This window comes from Kogia breviceps, chromosome 17, assembly GCF_026419965.1.
Source record: "Kogia breviceps isolate mKogBre1 chromosome 17, mKogBre1 haplotype 1, whole genome shotgun sequence".
Taxonomy (NCBI): Eukaryota; Metazoa; Chordata; class Mammalia; order Artiodactyla; family Physeteridae; genus Kogia; species Kogia breviceps.
Genome location: NC_081326.1, coordinates 4,110,418 through 4,126,675, shown reverse-complemented (window position 1 = coordinate 4,126,675; position 16,258 = coordinate 4,110,418). Strand labels below are relative to the sequence as shown.

General features: G+C 41.2%; 1 protein-coding gene across 1 annotated transcript; it reads left to right on the top strand.

The window, feature by feature from the left end:
• Positions 1 to 6,862: 6,862 nt before the first annotated feature.
• Positions 6,863 to 7,894, top strand: MOS (MOS proto-oncogene, serine/threonine kinase). Its single transcript, XM_059043399.1, has one exon. It carries the CDS (start codon positions 6,863 to 6,865, stop codon positions 7,892 to 7,894), a length of 1,032 nt encoding a protein of 343 aa, XP_058899382.1.
• Positions 7,895 to 16,258: the final 8,364 nt, after the last annotated feature.

Sequence of the window (16,258 nt, the reverse complement as noted above, 5' to 3'; positions counted from 1 at the left end):
GAATGAAATTAGAACATTAACACCATACACAAAAATAAACTCAAAATGGATCAGAGACCTAAATGTAAGACCAGACAATATAGAACTCTTAAAGGAAAACATAGGCAGGACACTCTTTGACATAAATCACGGCAAGATCTTTTTTGATCCACCTCCTAGAGTAATCGAAATAAAAACAAAAATAAACAAATGGGACCTAATGAAACTTAAAAGCTTTTGCAAAGCAAAGGAAACTACAAACAATATGAAAAGACAACCCTCAGAATGGGAGAAAATATTTGCAAATAAATCAATGGACAAAGGATTAATCTTCAAAATATATAAACAGCTCATGCAGGTCAATATTAAAAAAAAAAACAATCCAATCAAAAACTGGGCAGAATACCTAAATAGACATTTCTCCAAAGAAGATATACAGATTGCCAACAAACACATAAAAGGATGCTCAACATCACTAATCATTAGAGAAATGCAAATCAAAACTGCAATGAGGTATCACTTCACACCAATTAGAATGGGCATCATCAGAAAATCTACAAACAACAAATGCTGGAAAGGGTGTGGAGAAAAGGGAACCCTCTTGCACTGTTGGTGGGAATGTAAATTGATACAGCCACTTTAGAGAACAGTATGGAGGTTCCTTAAAAAACTAAAAATAAAATTACCATATGAACCAGCAATCCCATCACTGGGCATATACCCTGAGAAAACCATAATTCAAAAAGAAACATGCACCCCAATGTTCACTGCAGCACTATTTACAATAGCCAGGACACAGAAGCAACCTAAATGCCCATTGACAGATAAATGGATAAAGAAGATGTGGTACATATATACAATGGAATATTACTCAGCCATAAAAAGGAACGAAACTGAGTCATTTGTAGAGATGTGGATGGATCTAGAGACTGTCATACAAAGTGAAGTAAGTCAGAAAGAGAAAAACAAATATTGTATATTAACACATATATGTGGAACCTAGGAAAATGGTACAGATGAACTGGTTTGCAGGGCAGAAATAGAGACACAGATGTAGAGAACAAACGTATGGACACCAAGGGGGGAAAGTGGTGGGGTGGTGGTGGTGGTGTGATGAATTGGGAGGTTGGAATTGACATATGTACACTAATACGTATAAAATGGATAACTAATAAGAACCTGCTGTATAAAAATAAATAAATTAAATTAAATTTAAAAAAAAAAGACTGCGCTCCCAATGTAGGTTCGATCCCTGGTCAGGGAACTAGATCCTGAGTGCCGCAACTAAAGATTCAACACGCGGCAACAAAAATCGTGCATGCCGCAAGTAACACCCAGCACAGCCAGATAAATAAATAAATAAACAAGCAAATAAATAATTTTTAAAAATTAAGATAATATGTAATAACTGTTATTTACAAAATGATATCAGAATTTTTACCCCAAGTAGAGGCTCTCAAAGAAAATCTTCAAAGCATGTAATACTTGTATGCGTGGTGGCCGTGAAAATATGTCTCTCAGGTCACTGAATGCAGAAAGTATTACTCGCCAACAGCCCTAGAGCCAGTCAGAAATCAATCATGATGTTCTCACTGAAGCCACACTCCCCAGGCCTGCTCCCAGCCAGTGACTGTGCACAGGGACGCCAAGCCAGCCCATTCCGAGGAGACACGGATTCCTCTACCGACAGCTTTGACTTGGGGAACCCTCATCAGCCATACTGAACCTTCTTAGAACTACACTACAGGCTAAGACTCACTCACCCAACCTTCCGTTCTCCCTCTGCCCTCAGGGTCAGACCTGCATCACAGTCTGGCAGCTCTTTAGCTGCCCGGTGCCCTCTTCATCTCCCATCAGAGATTGTCTCCTAGTAAACCTCTAGCACCTCTAATCCTGTCTAGCAATCTGCTCCTCAGAGGACCTGGACTAACACAGTATCTTTTCTTCATAATAGAGAATCCTAAGATTCTATGTCCTCCTTGACGTGCCCCTGGAGGAAAATTGAAGATTTTGCCACTAGATTGTGATAAAGTCAATTCAGAGAATCATTTGGATTTAGACATTGTAAACTGTAGTATAACGTGATAATATTAAGTTGGTGGAAGAATGTTATATGTTATAAAAGGAAGTTAAAATAAAGAGAATAAAAAGACTTTATTATTAAATGTTTACTAAATTAAATATTAATGGATACACAAAACTGTTATCAGAAATTGAACAGAAGACAGAATTAGATTGCCCAACCAGAACTAATGCATATAAATCTTATGCACATAATATTGCATTTGAAAAAAAAATATTGCATTTGGTCATAACATATGGACAAGCTGATGGCTAAATGAAACTTTCATACAGAACTTGGGAAATTCATTTGCTTTATTTCCCCTTTATTCCCTATCTCATAAGGCTGACTCTGAGAATTCTTTTCTACCATCGTTCAAGATTTAACTTCCCAAAATTGAAAAAAATTAAACTAATCATATATGATATTTGTAATCACAAAACCTCACAAAATGAGTTATTATGAATGACTCTACAAGAAAATAATTTGACTACACATCCTGAGTAGCATTCAGTATAAGGATAAAAATAGCTGCAAAAAATCATCTTAAACTTTAATAATTTTGTCAGATAACATTAGTAATTAATTTTGTTTGAAATTCAGATTTTAAAAGGGAAGGAAAATTATAAAATCAAATGTTTTAATTAGGAACTATAATGTTAGAACTGAATTAGAAACATTGATACGAACCCGTGCCTTCAGAAGGAAAAAAAAAGTATATTTTCCAATTCTGTCAGCTAAAATGAGCTAGGAACAAGGGTGTAAGAGAATGGACCTGATGTGTAAACTTCACTATTATGATTTCTAATGCCATCCTTCCAGGATACCCTGCAGAAATGGCTGATTCCATGTCTGGTGTAGGGTAGGTTATGAGCCTGGGGCAACTTGCTGTAACAAGACAAGAAATAATTCAGATTAATGGGACTGTGTCTAACTCCCAGGGATGTGCCAATGTGATCAATAAAGGACAAATTTTGGACTGGTTTCATTTCTAAAAAATAAACCCACAGTAGTAAAAAAGTTGCTTATGTTGATATTAATTGGCGTTCCACTCAAGATCAAATTTTGATAGAATGTTTGTCATATGAATAGGTAACAAAAAATATATCCGCCCCCCCCAAAATGGAGGGGAAAGTAACATATAGGTTTCAGGTATTATTCATAAGTAAAATTGTTTTTTTCTCTGAATTTCGTGATGTCTGTGTTGTCAGCTTTTTAAAATTTGTAACTTTTTGTGATCATCTAAAAAGTATTTGCTTCCATATGTAATTTTAAAATCTTTTTCTTAAAGAGGGTCCCTCAGTTTGTACTACGCTTTAGGTCCCACAGAAGTTAGACCTTCCCCTGACCATCTTATGTTAGAAAAACTGAAGTCTCTCTACATGTACTGTACTGAGGTAGAAACAAGCTCACGATACATTGCTAAGACTAAAATTCAAATTGCAGAATAATGTCAACAGTGTAACCCACTTAAGTAAAAAAAAAAAAAAAAAAAAAGTAATGTTTCTCAAGTTTGACTCTAAAATCCTCATATTTCAGCAAAGTACATGTATTCATCTATTAGTTTTTCAGTTTTACAAAAAGCAAAAGTGAATTTTCGACCTTCATCCAGGCTTGTAAGTCGTAATACAAGACTTCAACGACTCCAGTTCGCCCATTCCTTCCCATTTTCACAGCCTGAAGCTGGGTTGTAAGCTGAAGTCCCCGGAAAACAGACCCCTGCGTTGATGTCGCCGGCCCTCAGCCTGAGCAGAAGCCGCTAGACCCAGTGGGAGGCGGCCCTGGACCCCGCACCCGCCCAGCAGGAGACGCTCCTCCAACCAGCGCTGCCCTCAGTCTCTGTGATTGAAATCAAATTCAATAAGCTGTTAATTCTGGCACCTATTGTCACATCTTGTGATAAATATGCTGTCGCTCGCCGGATGCTGAAGGATCTCTTCACAGCCAGGCTGTCAGTCAAAGAGCCGAAAATGCCAAGCCTCTATTTACTCTTAGAACCTGAGAGCCTTTTCGTACCTTTGGGTGCTCAGTCCCTCGACTTTCCTGTGTTTCATCTGCAATTCTAGGGGAGACAGTGCATCCTCCGTTTTCAACATGTTTTACTCTTTGCCTAATTTATTTCAGGATGACAAAGTTACCGCGTTTGATCAGATCAGTGTGAACCCTCCAAGTCTTTAGTGTATGACAATAAGGCAACATGCCCTTATGTCTTTAACCTCAAACAAAACTTAAGTGCAGAAAAAAATACTCTGGGCTTCCCTGGTGGCGCAGTGGTTGAGAATCCACCTGCCGATGCAGGGGACACGGGTCCGTGCCCCGGTCCGGGAGGATCCCACATGCCGCGGAGCGGCTGGGCCCGTGAGCCGTGGCCGCTGCGCCTGCGCGTCCGGAGCCTGTGCTCCGCAACGGGAGAGGCCACGGCAGTGAGAGGCCCACGTATCGAAAAAAAAAAAAAAAAAAGAAAAATACTCTAATTAAACTTTAAATTGGTTTAACATGATAAAATGATGTTACTTCAGCCCTGGTAGGGTACATTTTAAACCAATACTGTCTAACAGATCTTACTGTTATAATCCCATATACATCTTTTCATGAGTTTCATAAATAATAATTAGCATTTAGGTATTACTAATCAGGCCCTGATAGTATTGGGGACTCTGTTAATCTTGACAACAATCCTGAGGTAGGCGTATCTTCCTCATTTTGCGACAAGGAAACCGGGGGACAGCAAGAAACACCGGCCATTTGGCCCCCGAGATTGGATACTCAATTAAATACTCTTGGGCAGGTGGGCAGATGATAGAGCTAATAAACCCGGGATTTGTGAATGAACAGAGGACCATTATCTTCATTAATACCTTATATTTTATGTAAATAATAAAGTCAAACTGTGAGAAATGAATTGTTTATGCTATTATCTCAAAAATAAAGATTATATTATAATAAGTCACATCATTTTGCGTTGTGTGTAATGCCAAGAAGGTTAAGGTGCCCCACTGCTCTTATGTGGCTAATATTCACAACATTCCCGACACCACGTAACAGTCTCAGAGCCCTAGATTATAATTCCAACTCTACGATGGCTATTAAATAGATTTTGCAACGTAGACTTATGGAATATAATTGTTGCTTTCTTATTTTACTCTATTCACTTTCACTTTCACATTCACTTTCACATTTCAGGTTTGACACAACTGCATTTCTACTAAAATATTTCATAGTTTACATTTTTTAGATTTTTGTTATTACTCCACACCGGGCTCCCCAAACTTCGTTCCAAAATGAAAAAAGTTTACTTTAATAATTATCCTAATTTCTTAAGTAAAAAGGTTGGGGCTCAAACAGGTTGAATATTATAAGTGATAACACATGCTAAGTCAGAGGGGTAATATATTGATAGAATAGAAATCTTATCCTAGGGCTCAAAGGACTTTCGATGGCTTATGTAAATGGACTGTGTTTATTAACATCTTCTTGGAACAAATATACTTCAGAAGCATAGACCTAGCATTAGAAAAATGTGGTTACACATCACCTACGTGCTCTAAGTGCAGTAAGTCAGGACAGAACTTTACCATTTGATTTTTCAAAAGGTAGATCCTTTCATTTTCCTGTGTTTTTTCTCGAACAGGGTAACATTGTCAGTCTCTGTTCCAAAGGTATGGAATGAAAATTATTTTTCTATTATAAAATTAGAACGGAAGAACTTACAGCTGGACAGTACGACCCTAGATTTAATGTCAACATCTGGTTTTCCACATTATAGGGAGGCACATTATATGATTCTGTGCCGCTTTTACTTCTTCGGGTTTTTCCTCTCCTGGGATTCTCTCATATTTGTTATTATTTGAAGCTCTGGTCACGGCTCTGAATCATTTTTGTTCTTTTTCCTCCTCTACCTTCAAAACTGCTTCAAAACTTCTGTAACCCATTTGTTGAGAAGCCTAGAATCTCTTCTGCAAGGGAGCTGGCTGGGTGGACCTGAAGGACTGCTAGGGAGTTGATAGGTTGCTAAGAATACAGCTGATTCACTTTGTTGTATAGTGGAAACCAACACAACATTGTAAAGGACTTATACTCCAATAAAGATGTGGGGGGAAAAAAAGTCTTGCTAATTTGCTACGTAAGCTGCATTTTCCTTTCTCCGATGAACTTAAGGGGCTTGTGTTTTGACCTGTATCAGTGATTCTGTCTGGATCGATTACTTTCAGGTTACCATTTTTTATCCCTACATGAGCGTTGCACCTAATTTTCCCTGTCATCGGTTCAACAAATGTCAGCTGTTCGTGTTTCAATTCTTCCTACCGGTAACTGCTGGAAGGGATTTAACGCAGCTGGAGAATAAACTGACAGTCATTATAGGCTGCGAAGTGTGAGAACATTTCATTGCACTGTTGTGGTCTCTTTAGTCTGAGGACTGATAATGCTCAGCAGATGAGACTTGCGGGGAATAAGCCTGCTTTATAATAATGGAAGAAATTGTGTACAAGAGGGATGAGGCCCGGGGCCGCTCGGGGCTGTTTATCCGGTGCACGCTTCTCCGGGGCTTCTTTTTATACGAATGCACTTTAAGCGTCGAAGGGAGACGCTTTCATCTGAATGGGATTGTCGTGCTTCGTTCAGACCGTTTCCCCATCTGATAAAACCCCTCGCTGAGTACCAGCACACACAGATGGGGCTCATTCGGGGAAGACGGAGGCAGCGGAGACAAACGCCGGGGTGGGGCAGAGGGGCAGCAGCCAGCGATGCCTGCAGGCGCGCGGGGTCTCCTCTGCCCTGCCCGCTCACCTGCGCCCCGGCGGGGTCCACGCGGCCCGAGGGATGCCCTCGCCTCTCCCGCGGCGCCCTCGCCTGCCGGACGACCCGTCCCCGTCGAGGGACTCGCGGCCCTGCAGCAGCCCCTGTGAGCTCCCGGGGCCGGCAGGGAGGCTCTTCGCGGGGGGGACCCCGCCCCGGGCCCCGCGCCTCCCGCGCCGGCCGGCCTGGTGCCGCATCGACTGGGAGCAGGTCCGCCTGCTGCGCAGGCTGGGGGCCGGGGGCTTCGGCTCCGTGTACAAGGCCACCTACCGCGGCGCGCCCGTGGCCGTGAAGCAGGTGAGCAAGCTCGCCAAGAACCGGCTGGCCTCGCGGCGCAGCTTCTGGGCCGAGCTCAACATCGCTCGGCTCCGCCACGCCAACATAGTGCGCGTGGTGGCGGCCAGCACGCGCACGCCCGCGGCCTTCGACAGCCTGGGCACCATCATCATGGAGTTCGCGGGCGACGTCACTCTGCACCAGGTCATCTACGGCGCCACCGGCGGCCCGGAGGACCACGCGCCTGCCTGCGAGCAGCTGGGTCTGGAAAAGTGCCTCAAGTACTCCCTGGATGTGGTCAGCGGCCTGCTCTTCCTTCACTCACACAGCATCGTGCACCTGGACCTCAAGCCGGCCAACATTCTGATCAGCGAGCAGGACGTCTGCAAGATCGGTGACTTCGGCTGCTCCGCGAGGCTGGAAGATGCGCTGTGCTCGCGGAGCCCTCACCACCTGGGCGGCACCTACACCCACAGGGCGCCGGAGCTCCTGAAAGGGGAGCCCGTCACGCCCAGAGCGGACATCTATTCCTTCGCCATCACGCTCTGGCAGATGACCACCCGGGAGGCGCCCTACTCCGGGGAGAGGCAGCACGTGCTCTACGCCGTGGTGGCCTACGACCTTCGCCCGGCCCTCTCGGCGGCCGTCTTCACCGCCTCCATCCCCGGGAAGAAGCTGGAGAACGTCATCCAGCGCTGCTGGAAGGCCAGTGCTTCGCAGCGGCCAAGTGCAGAACTCCTGCTGGTGGACCTTCGAGCTTTAAAAGCTGAATTGGGCTGACCCTAAACCTGCATCCAGATAAGCCTTTGTCTTTGTTTCTATTCATTTTTAACGAAGTCAAGATGTAGGAAAAAAAAACATATAGGTAGGATTAATTTTTAGAAAATAAAGTTCCTAAAAACTCCTTTCGTCTCAAATGCTTTTTCTGAGACAAACAGCAGAGCTACAAGTCTAGTGGGCCTGGTGGTACTTAGGACCTAACCTTATCCCTTTACAGATAACTTCAACAGTCCCATAGTATTGAACTGATTCAAATCTGTTATTGATCAAAACCACTCTGTCCAAAACAGAACTGAATTGGAAAATGCCAAAATTTTCTATAAATTCGAATAGTATGCTCCATACCTAAATTTAAACTATTAACAGTTTACTTGCTCCCATACCAAATAAGTAAAAACGTGGGTTTTTTGTTTTGTTTTTTTTGTGTGTGTGTGTGTGTGGTACGCGGGCCTCTCACTGCTGTGGCCTCTCCCGTTGCGGAGCACAGGCTGCGGACGCGCAGGCGCAGCGGCCACGGCTCACGGGCCCAGCCGCTCTGCGGCATGTGGGATCCTCCCGGACCGGGGCGCGAACCCGTGTCCCCCGCATCGGCAGGCGGATTCTCAACCACTGCGCCACCAGGGAAGCCTAAAAACGTTTTTGAAAAATGATTTGTTTCCCTCCTCCTCCCCTCGCAAAACAGCTACTTGTTTGTAATGACCTTCACACATAACAATTTACAAATGGAGATAAATTTATGTTTAAAGGAATAATGTTCTAAATGAGTTCTTGGGACATTTTGCACTTGTACATTCCATGAGTAGAAAACTTTTGCTAATATACTTCTAAACTGGGTCGCTTTTCCTATTATTTGGACACAAAAGTAGATGACACAACAAAGAAAGATTATATGATGTGAGAAGAAATGATGACCCCGAGGAACAGTAAAATTTAACATTGGGATGGAGGAGAGCAGACAAGGAGAACCAGACTGCCCAGCCGAGAAATCAAGGCCATGGCTGCTGGTACATGGGTTTAAAAGAATGAGGTGCCTGGACCTTGTCATTAGGACAAAGTTGACTTCCACTGAGTGACAGCACTGTCAGCAAGGGCTTGATGTAGAAGCTGTGTTTGGACTCTTAAGGAGAAGAGAGAAGCAGAAACCTTTAAAAGGGTAAGGTACACATAAATGTTTTGAAATTGTTGACTTGGTGTAGTTTACTTTTCGCATAAAGGCAGTGAATTTATCTGTGAAAGAAGCAAGAGGAGACAGATAACTGATGAAGTTTAAGAACTTGTAGAAGAAGTGAGAAGTAATGCCCAGGGAAAGAGACTGTAGCCTTGGAGAGAAAGCATCTCCTCCTGGATGTGAGCAAAAGAGGGCAGGACAACTGCTATCACAGGTAAGATTTTAAGCAGGAAGAAGAGGGACTGGGGAAGTTCTCATCTGTGGACTTCTATTTTTTTTTTCTGTTAAGAGTGATTGAGGGTAGAGGGTCTACAGAGTGAGGTCATGATTTAGAACTGTTCTTGAGGGAAGCGAAAGGGAGCTGTCATGACTGTATAATATTGGAACAGTGCTGCCAGCTCTGTCCATGAAGCTGAGGGCAAACCAGCCATAGACCAACACCAACAGACACTTCCCTCTGTGTACTGTAGCAACAGGGCTTCACACCGGCAAGTTTAAAATACAATGGATAAAAAAAAAAAAAAAAATCACGGTAGCTTGTTCTACCAGGTGTGTTAAAAGAAGATTCTAACCATGCTAACTCATTCCAGACTGACAGCTACGGAAGGATCCCCACTAAAAATATTAAAGTCCAGAATTCACTTCCCTGAATGAACATGGCCAAAGCTTAGATTCAAATATCTTCCCTTCTCCTGGGAACCATTCAGAGTGACAAAGAGAACAAGGGAAGGAACCTCGTAAACCACATAGTCAGGGACGCTAGGAGACGTAGAAAATGTACAGATTCCAAATGTCAGTCGTGATGCCTAAGACTGGAGAGACCCTGTAGGGGAAGAATCCAGGGAGCCATGCGGGTAGCTCAGGGGAGGACCCAGGGACCTATCGGTGGCAGGTCCCAGAAGGACGTGGCCAAATAGATTCTCTGGAGAGCAGATGGCCACGTGGAGTGCAAAAGTTGGGGATGAAACTCCTTAGATCAAACGGAGCTGAGCTTACAGGAGTTGGGAGGGAAAGAAAGAACAACGAGGGCTGAGGAGGGTCTAGCCACAGCAGAGCTCGGAAACGTGTAGCAAAATGAGAGGGTCACCAGGTGGGGGGCAGGAGGCATGACAGGCACAGAAGCCTCCTGAGCCCAGTGCGTTTGGAGGGAGAAAAAGGTGTGGCTGCCTGGAGAAACCCACAAAAAGGCCATTTTTCAAGGAAACAAATATGGTCTTTGTGGCTGCAGAGAAAGGAGGTCTTTGAGGTGCAGGAAGACTGCCCAGATGGGATGTAGAATAAGCCCGGGGCCTGTGCATTTGGAATTGCTAAGAGTCACAGGAAATTATCTAAAGTAGACGAATCAAGTCAGAGGTAAAAGCATATTTAACGGTACACAGGTAAGTATTAAAAATACCACTGACTTAAGTCGGGGTGGAGGAGGGGAGAGGGAAACGGCCACAAGTTATCAATGTTGTCACTGTCCGTAAAAGTAAGCCCGCAGAGATGGTCTAAGACTGAGGACATTACAAACAGGGAAATAACAGAACAAAAATACAACAAACACGCTTCCTCAAAAGCAGAAGTACCAAAACGAAAGGCAAAAGAACCAAACACAGACTGAAAGACAACACTATAAACCATAAACACAAAATAATACAAAATGTCAGAGTTAAGATCAAACCTGCCATTTCATTAACTGTAAATGGCTTAACTCACCTATTAAAAGAAAAGCTCTCATGTGTGTATGTATAACTGATTTAGTTTGTTGTAGAGGGAAAACTAACACACTATTGTAAAACAATTATACTCCAATAAAGATGTTAAAAAAAAAAAATAAAAAAAATAAAAATAAAAATAAAAATAAAAGAAAAGCTCTGTGCTGTGAGATAAGCCCCTTTTACTCCAAAAGTAGGAGCCACGATTTTATCCTAAGATGAAATGGAATTGAAGCCAAAGAAGGAGAGTTAATAATGTTAAAGAATACAATTCACAATAAAGACATAAAAGGAATAACTGTGAACCAAATACCATAGTAACAATTTTCAAAGACTAGAAATAACAAGTAGTATAAGGGCAAATCGAAACACTGTTCGTAGGAGACTAATTTACTTCATTCTGTCCAAAACAGATTAGATGAGCAAGAAATAAGGGACGATGCAGAAGACTGACAAAATCAATAGGATACATGTGATTGTCACAAAATCAACAGGATACATGTGACATTCAAGACCCTACAAAGATAACTATAGCTTCTTTTCAAGCACCCATCAAAAACTGACCTATACCAAGAACAAAACATCAAATTGCAAAACCTAAAATAGTAGACAGAAATAAAATTAAACTTTTAACAAAATAAGAAAAGAAGAAGCTCCTTTTTCTGGAAATTTTAAAACGCTTAAGTAACTGTGTGTCAAAATGAAATGGTAATCAGAACTGCAGGTCCTTTCCGGAGCAACAATGATGAAAACACTTATATTGGAACCCATGGGAGAACAAAGTCAAAGAAAATGTGTAGTCTCAAGTAAAACTGAAAAAAGAAAGAATAAAAACAAATGAATTAAGCATATGAGTCAAAGTTAGGAAAAGAACAAAAAAAATCCAATTTCATATATATGTAAAAATATATATGTATATGTAAAATATATCTCTAATTGGAAACCAGACAAACTGACTCTAAAATTTATATGGAAAATAAAGAAACAGAGCCAGAAAAATTCAGAAAGAGGTGAGCAATAAAGGAGCATAACTCTATCAGATATTAATATGTAGTATATATATGTAGTATAAAAACTGAGTAATGGAAATGAATACACAGGCCATTGAAACAGAATAGAATGTTCAGAAAAAAGACCCAAACACTCAAATATGGGAATTGGTATATAAGAAAGACAGTGGAGAAAAGATGAACTTTTCAATGGCATATGTTGGGACACCTGTGTGGCCAACTGGAGCCAAAATTAGATCTCACAACATACACTCGGATAAGTTCTCCATAGGTCAAAGATTTAAGTGTAAAAATGAAGTCATGGGAAGTACCAGAAGAAAAGTGGAAATTTCTTTTTAACATTAGAGTGGGAAAATCTTTCCAAAGTCATAAAAGAAACAATTGATAGTCTCAACTACAAAAAGAGGGAATATATCTGCATGGAGAAAAATTAACAGTACAAATAAGGTCAAAGAGAAACGACAAACTAGGGGAAAACTATTTGTACTTCAAATCATAGCAAAAGGCAAATCTCCCTAATATAAAAAGAGCTCTTAGAATTTGATAAGGAAAAGACAAAGCACGAACAATGAGTTCACAGAAACAGAAACATGAATAATCCTTAAATAGATGAGAACTACTAATTAGAGATACTATTATCCATTATGGAAAATGAAAACATCACCAAAGTCTCAAAATTTGACAGATATAATTGGTGAGACATGGGGAATTAGGCCCTCCCAGATATTGCTAATGAGAGTACAAGTTGCTGTAAACTTTATGGAAAGTAATTTGGTTACATCTATTTAAATTACAAAATCATTTATCCTGTGATCCACTAATTCTACTTCTGGAAATTTGTCCTGTTGATATACTCATGGGTATATGCACACGTTCATTCACTGCAGCACTTTTGTAGCAGCAAAAGATTGAAAGCAAGTCGAGTATCCATCAATCAGAACTGGTTAGATGACAAGACGTCCATATGATAAAACACAGTGCACATGAACACAGAGAATAAATAAGGCTTTTACTATTACGGAAAAAGCTGCATAATGTATTTTTAAAATTAAAAGCAATGTGTAAGACAGTGATGAAGGGAAATGAGTATGCCACACTGTGCTTCCTTTTGTGAAAGAAAGAAGGAAAATAAGAATACATGTTCTTATTTGTATTGGCGTAAGAACTCTAGAAGGAAAAACAAAAATGAAATAAAAGTGGTTATCAGTAGGAAATGAGGTGGGTGAGATGGGAATATTCTTGAGAGTTTACACTTCATATCTTCTATATTAATTTGATGTTTGAACCCTATGAATGTATTGCCTATTCAAAAATAATAGAATTCAACAGTAACAAATATTTTAAAATGAAGTCAAACCTCAATCTGCACAAGTGTTCCTTAAACCACCCTGAATCCTCTCTTCCAATAGCTCCCCTCTCGTGTACATAAAACCACTGTCGTTACCTTCAGCCAGCTTTCCTCGGGCCAACTAAACCATGGTAAACATGCTGTTCACTGTGCCGGGAAATTCACTTCTGTCTGACCTTTCTCAGGTTCAAAGCAGAGAGCGGCTGACTGGGCTGTGGCCTTTGAAGGAAAAAGACTAAAACGTGTGCAGGTTAAGTTGCATCCATCTGATGAACATCCAGATTTCACTCTCTGTCTGCTTCACAGCTCTCATCACTCTTGCAATTACTATCTTTGCTGCTCAGAAAAGTCCTCATCATCAGAGCTAAAATTTATTGAGTATCATGTACCAGGAACTGTAAAGTATTTTGCGTATATATCAAATTAAATCCTCACAACTACCCTATCATATTTACTATTATTATTATTTCCTTTTTAAATTTGAGGAGAAAAGCACAGAGAGGTTAAGAACTGGCCCGGGGTCACACAGCTAAGTGATTGGGCCAGAACCCATGTCCTTAACCATTCCACTCCGCCACGTAAGATGGTGGTGATGTCAGGGAATACCCTACTCTTAGCTTCATTATTTCAAATGTTTAAACGATGTATTTTATCTAATTCATAAAAGTCAACCACGAAAATTGCTGTTGGAGGGCATTACTTGGCGCAAATATTAGGACAGTGTCATTGGGGATGATTTTTTTTTTTTTTTTTTTTTTTTTTTTTTTTGTGGTATGCGGGCCTCTCACTGTTGTGGCCTCTCCCGTTGCGGGGCACAGGCTCCGGACGCGCAGGCCCAGCGGCCATGGCTCACGGGCCCAGCCGCTCCGCGGCATGTGGGATCTTCCCGGACCGGGGCACGAACCCGTATCCCCTGCATTGGCAGGCGGATTCTCAACCACTGCGCCACCAGGGAAGCCCGGGGGATGATTTTTAAAGGGAAACAGAAAAGGTATCTGAGAAAAACAATGTGGTGCCCAATGCTGATAAAAGGAGATAGTTATAGAGTGTCCTTATTCCTTTCTTTCACATAAACCTGATTATAAGATAATGCTTATCCACATATTCAGCAAGCATATATTTCATCATCCAGTATATCCCCAGCACCATGCCAGGCACGGCGGGAGAAAGCAGAAGTATAGACCTAAGAGTTGATATTACATTCTAGTTGAGAGGTCATGCAAAACTAAATTTAAGATGTTGTGGATACCAGTTTCATTATTGAAAATATTAAATACATTTCCAAAATTTAAAATTGCCTGACAGTCTTGGAAAATGTTGGAACGTCCAGGGAATTATGAAGGGCAAAAATACTCATTTATCTCTCTCTTCTCCCTCCTAATATCCTCATATGTGACAGCAGATAAATTTTTCAAAGCATTTAGTCACAAGGACAAAGGGAATAAGAGAGAAAATTACAGAAACAAAATTTGGGAAGCTGGTAAATTCAGTATGCCTTAGAAAGCTTAATCCTGAGCCAGCATCTCAGGTTCTCCTGAACCTGAGATGTCACCTGAGTTATACCATAGAATACCCCAAAGTCTTAGCATTGGCTGTTTAAGTTCACAGAATCTGGCAACCAAGCTAATACCCTCTAGGCAGGGAAATATGAATAGTTCAAGAAACTAGACCTCAAGATACTGACAATGGAGATTCCCCAGTAAAACAGCCAGAATACCCTGAAGTGAGGCTTTCATTCTTTTTTTTTTTTTTTTTTTCCGGTACGCGGGCCTCTCACTGTTGTGGCCTCTCCCGTTGCGGAGCACAGGCTCCGGACGCGCAGGCTCAGCGGCCATGGCTCACAGGCCCAGCTGCTCCGCGGCATGTGTGATCCTCCCGGACCGAGGCACGAACCCTTGTCCCCTGCATCGGCAGGCGGACTCTCAACCACTGCGCCACCAGGGAAGCCCCCAAGGCTTTCATTCTTAAAGGTACATCCACATGTGCACAGTTACCAGTCAGCTTTTTAGTGCCCCACTATTAAATAGGAGCAGGCAGCTTGGTTTATGTCTTTTATAAAAAAGCCTTTAATATGAAAGAGGAAGATCAAAAAAATCTTAACTATCCTTAGAGACATATAAAAGGAGCTACTGGCCACTTGAAAAAAACAAGGTTCTATTTTTTTTTAACCTAAAAAACAGTAAAGAGCACTTGGAAGTTAAAGCTATAATAAAAATATAAATTAAAATTCATTAGAAAAATTGACACATAAATATAAACAAATTTCTCAGAAAGTACAAGAAAAGTAAAATATTGAAAATAGCAAGACAAGGCAATTGGAGGCTCAGTCTAGGAAGTCTAATATCCAAATTTTAGAAGTTCCAGGAAGAGAAAACATGGAAAATAGGAGAAAAGTATCAACAATTTAGGAAACAAAACTCTCCAGATTGAAAAGATGTAATATTGATTTCCCAGACAATGAATGAAAACACACTACAAGAAGGCATATCACAGTAAGATTTTAGAACAGTAGGGGCAATGAGAAAGTCCTAAAAGCTTCCAGAAATTTTTTGAAAAAGCCAGATCACATACCAGAGATAAGGATCCTAAAAGATAATAGAGGCTACTACTTATAAAATTCTGAGGGAAAAACATTTCCAACTTAGAATTCTATACCCAGCCAAACTATCAGTTGAATGGACAAGCTGACTAAAGACCTCTCCAGACATGCAAGGTCTCAAAAATCTACTATATGCACCCTTTCTCAGGAAACTACCTGAGGGTTTACTCCACTAAAGCAAGAGTATAAACCAAAGAAGAAGAAAACATAGGATGCAGGAAATCAATACGATACAGAGACAAAGGGAATCTCCAAGGCTGATGGTGAGTAAAGATGACAAGCTGTCAACTGTGCACTAGTGCAGGTTAGGGCAGGTCCGAAGACTCAAAGATGATAAAACAAATGAATATCTGTGTTTGAATAGACTAAAGGAACATTTCCACAATTTGAGGCGAATTTGGATTTAACTTCATGATGAGTACGGAGAAAACGAAGCAAATGAAACAAAAAGTTTACTAACTTTAGGAGACATGAAAAGTTGGGCAACACAAGAAAAGCAAATGCTGCATAAGAAATGATTCAGGGGGCTTCCCTGGTGGCGC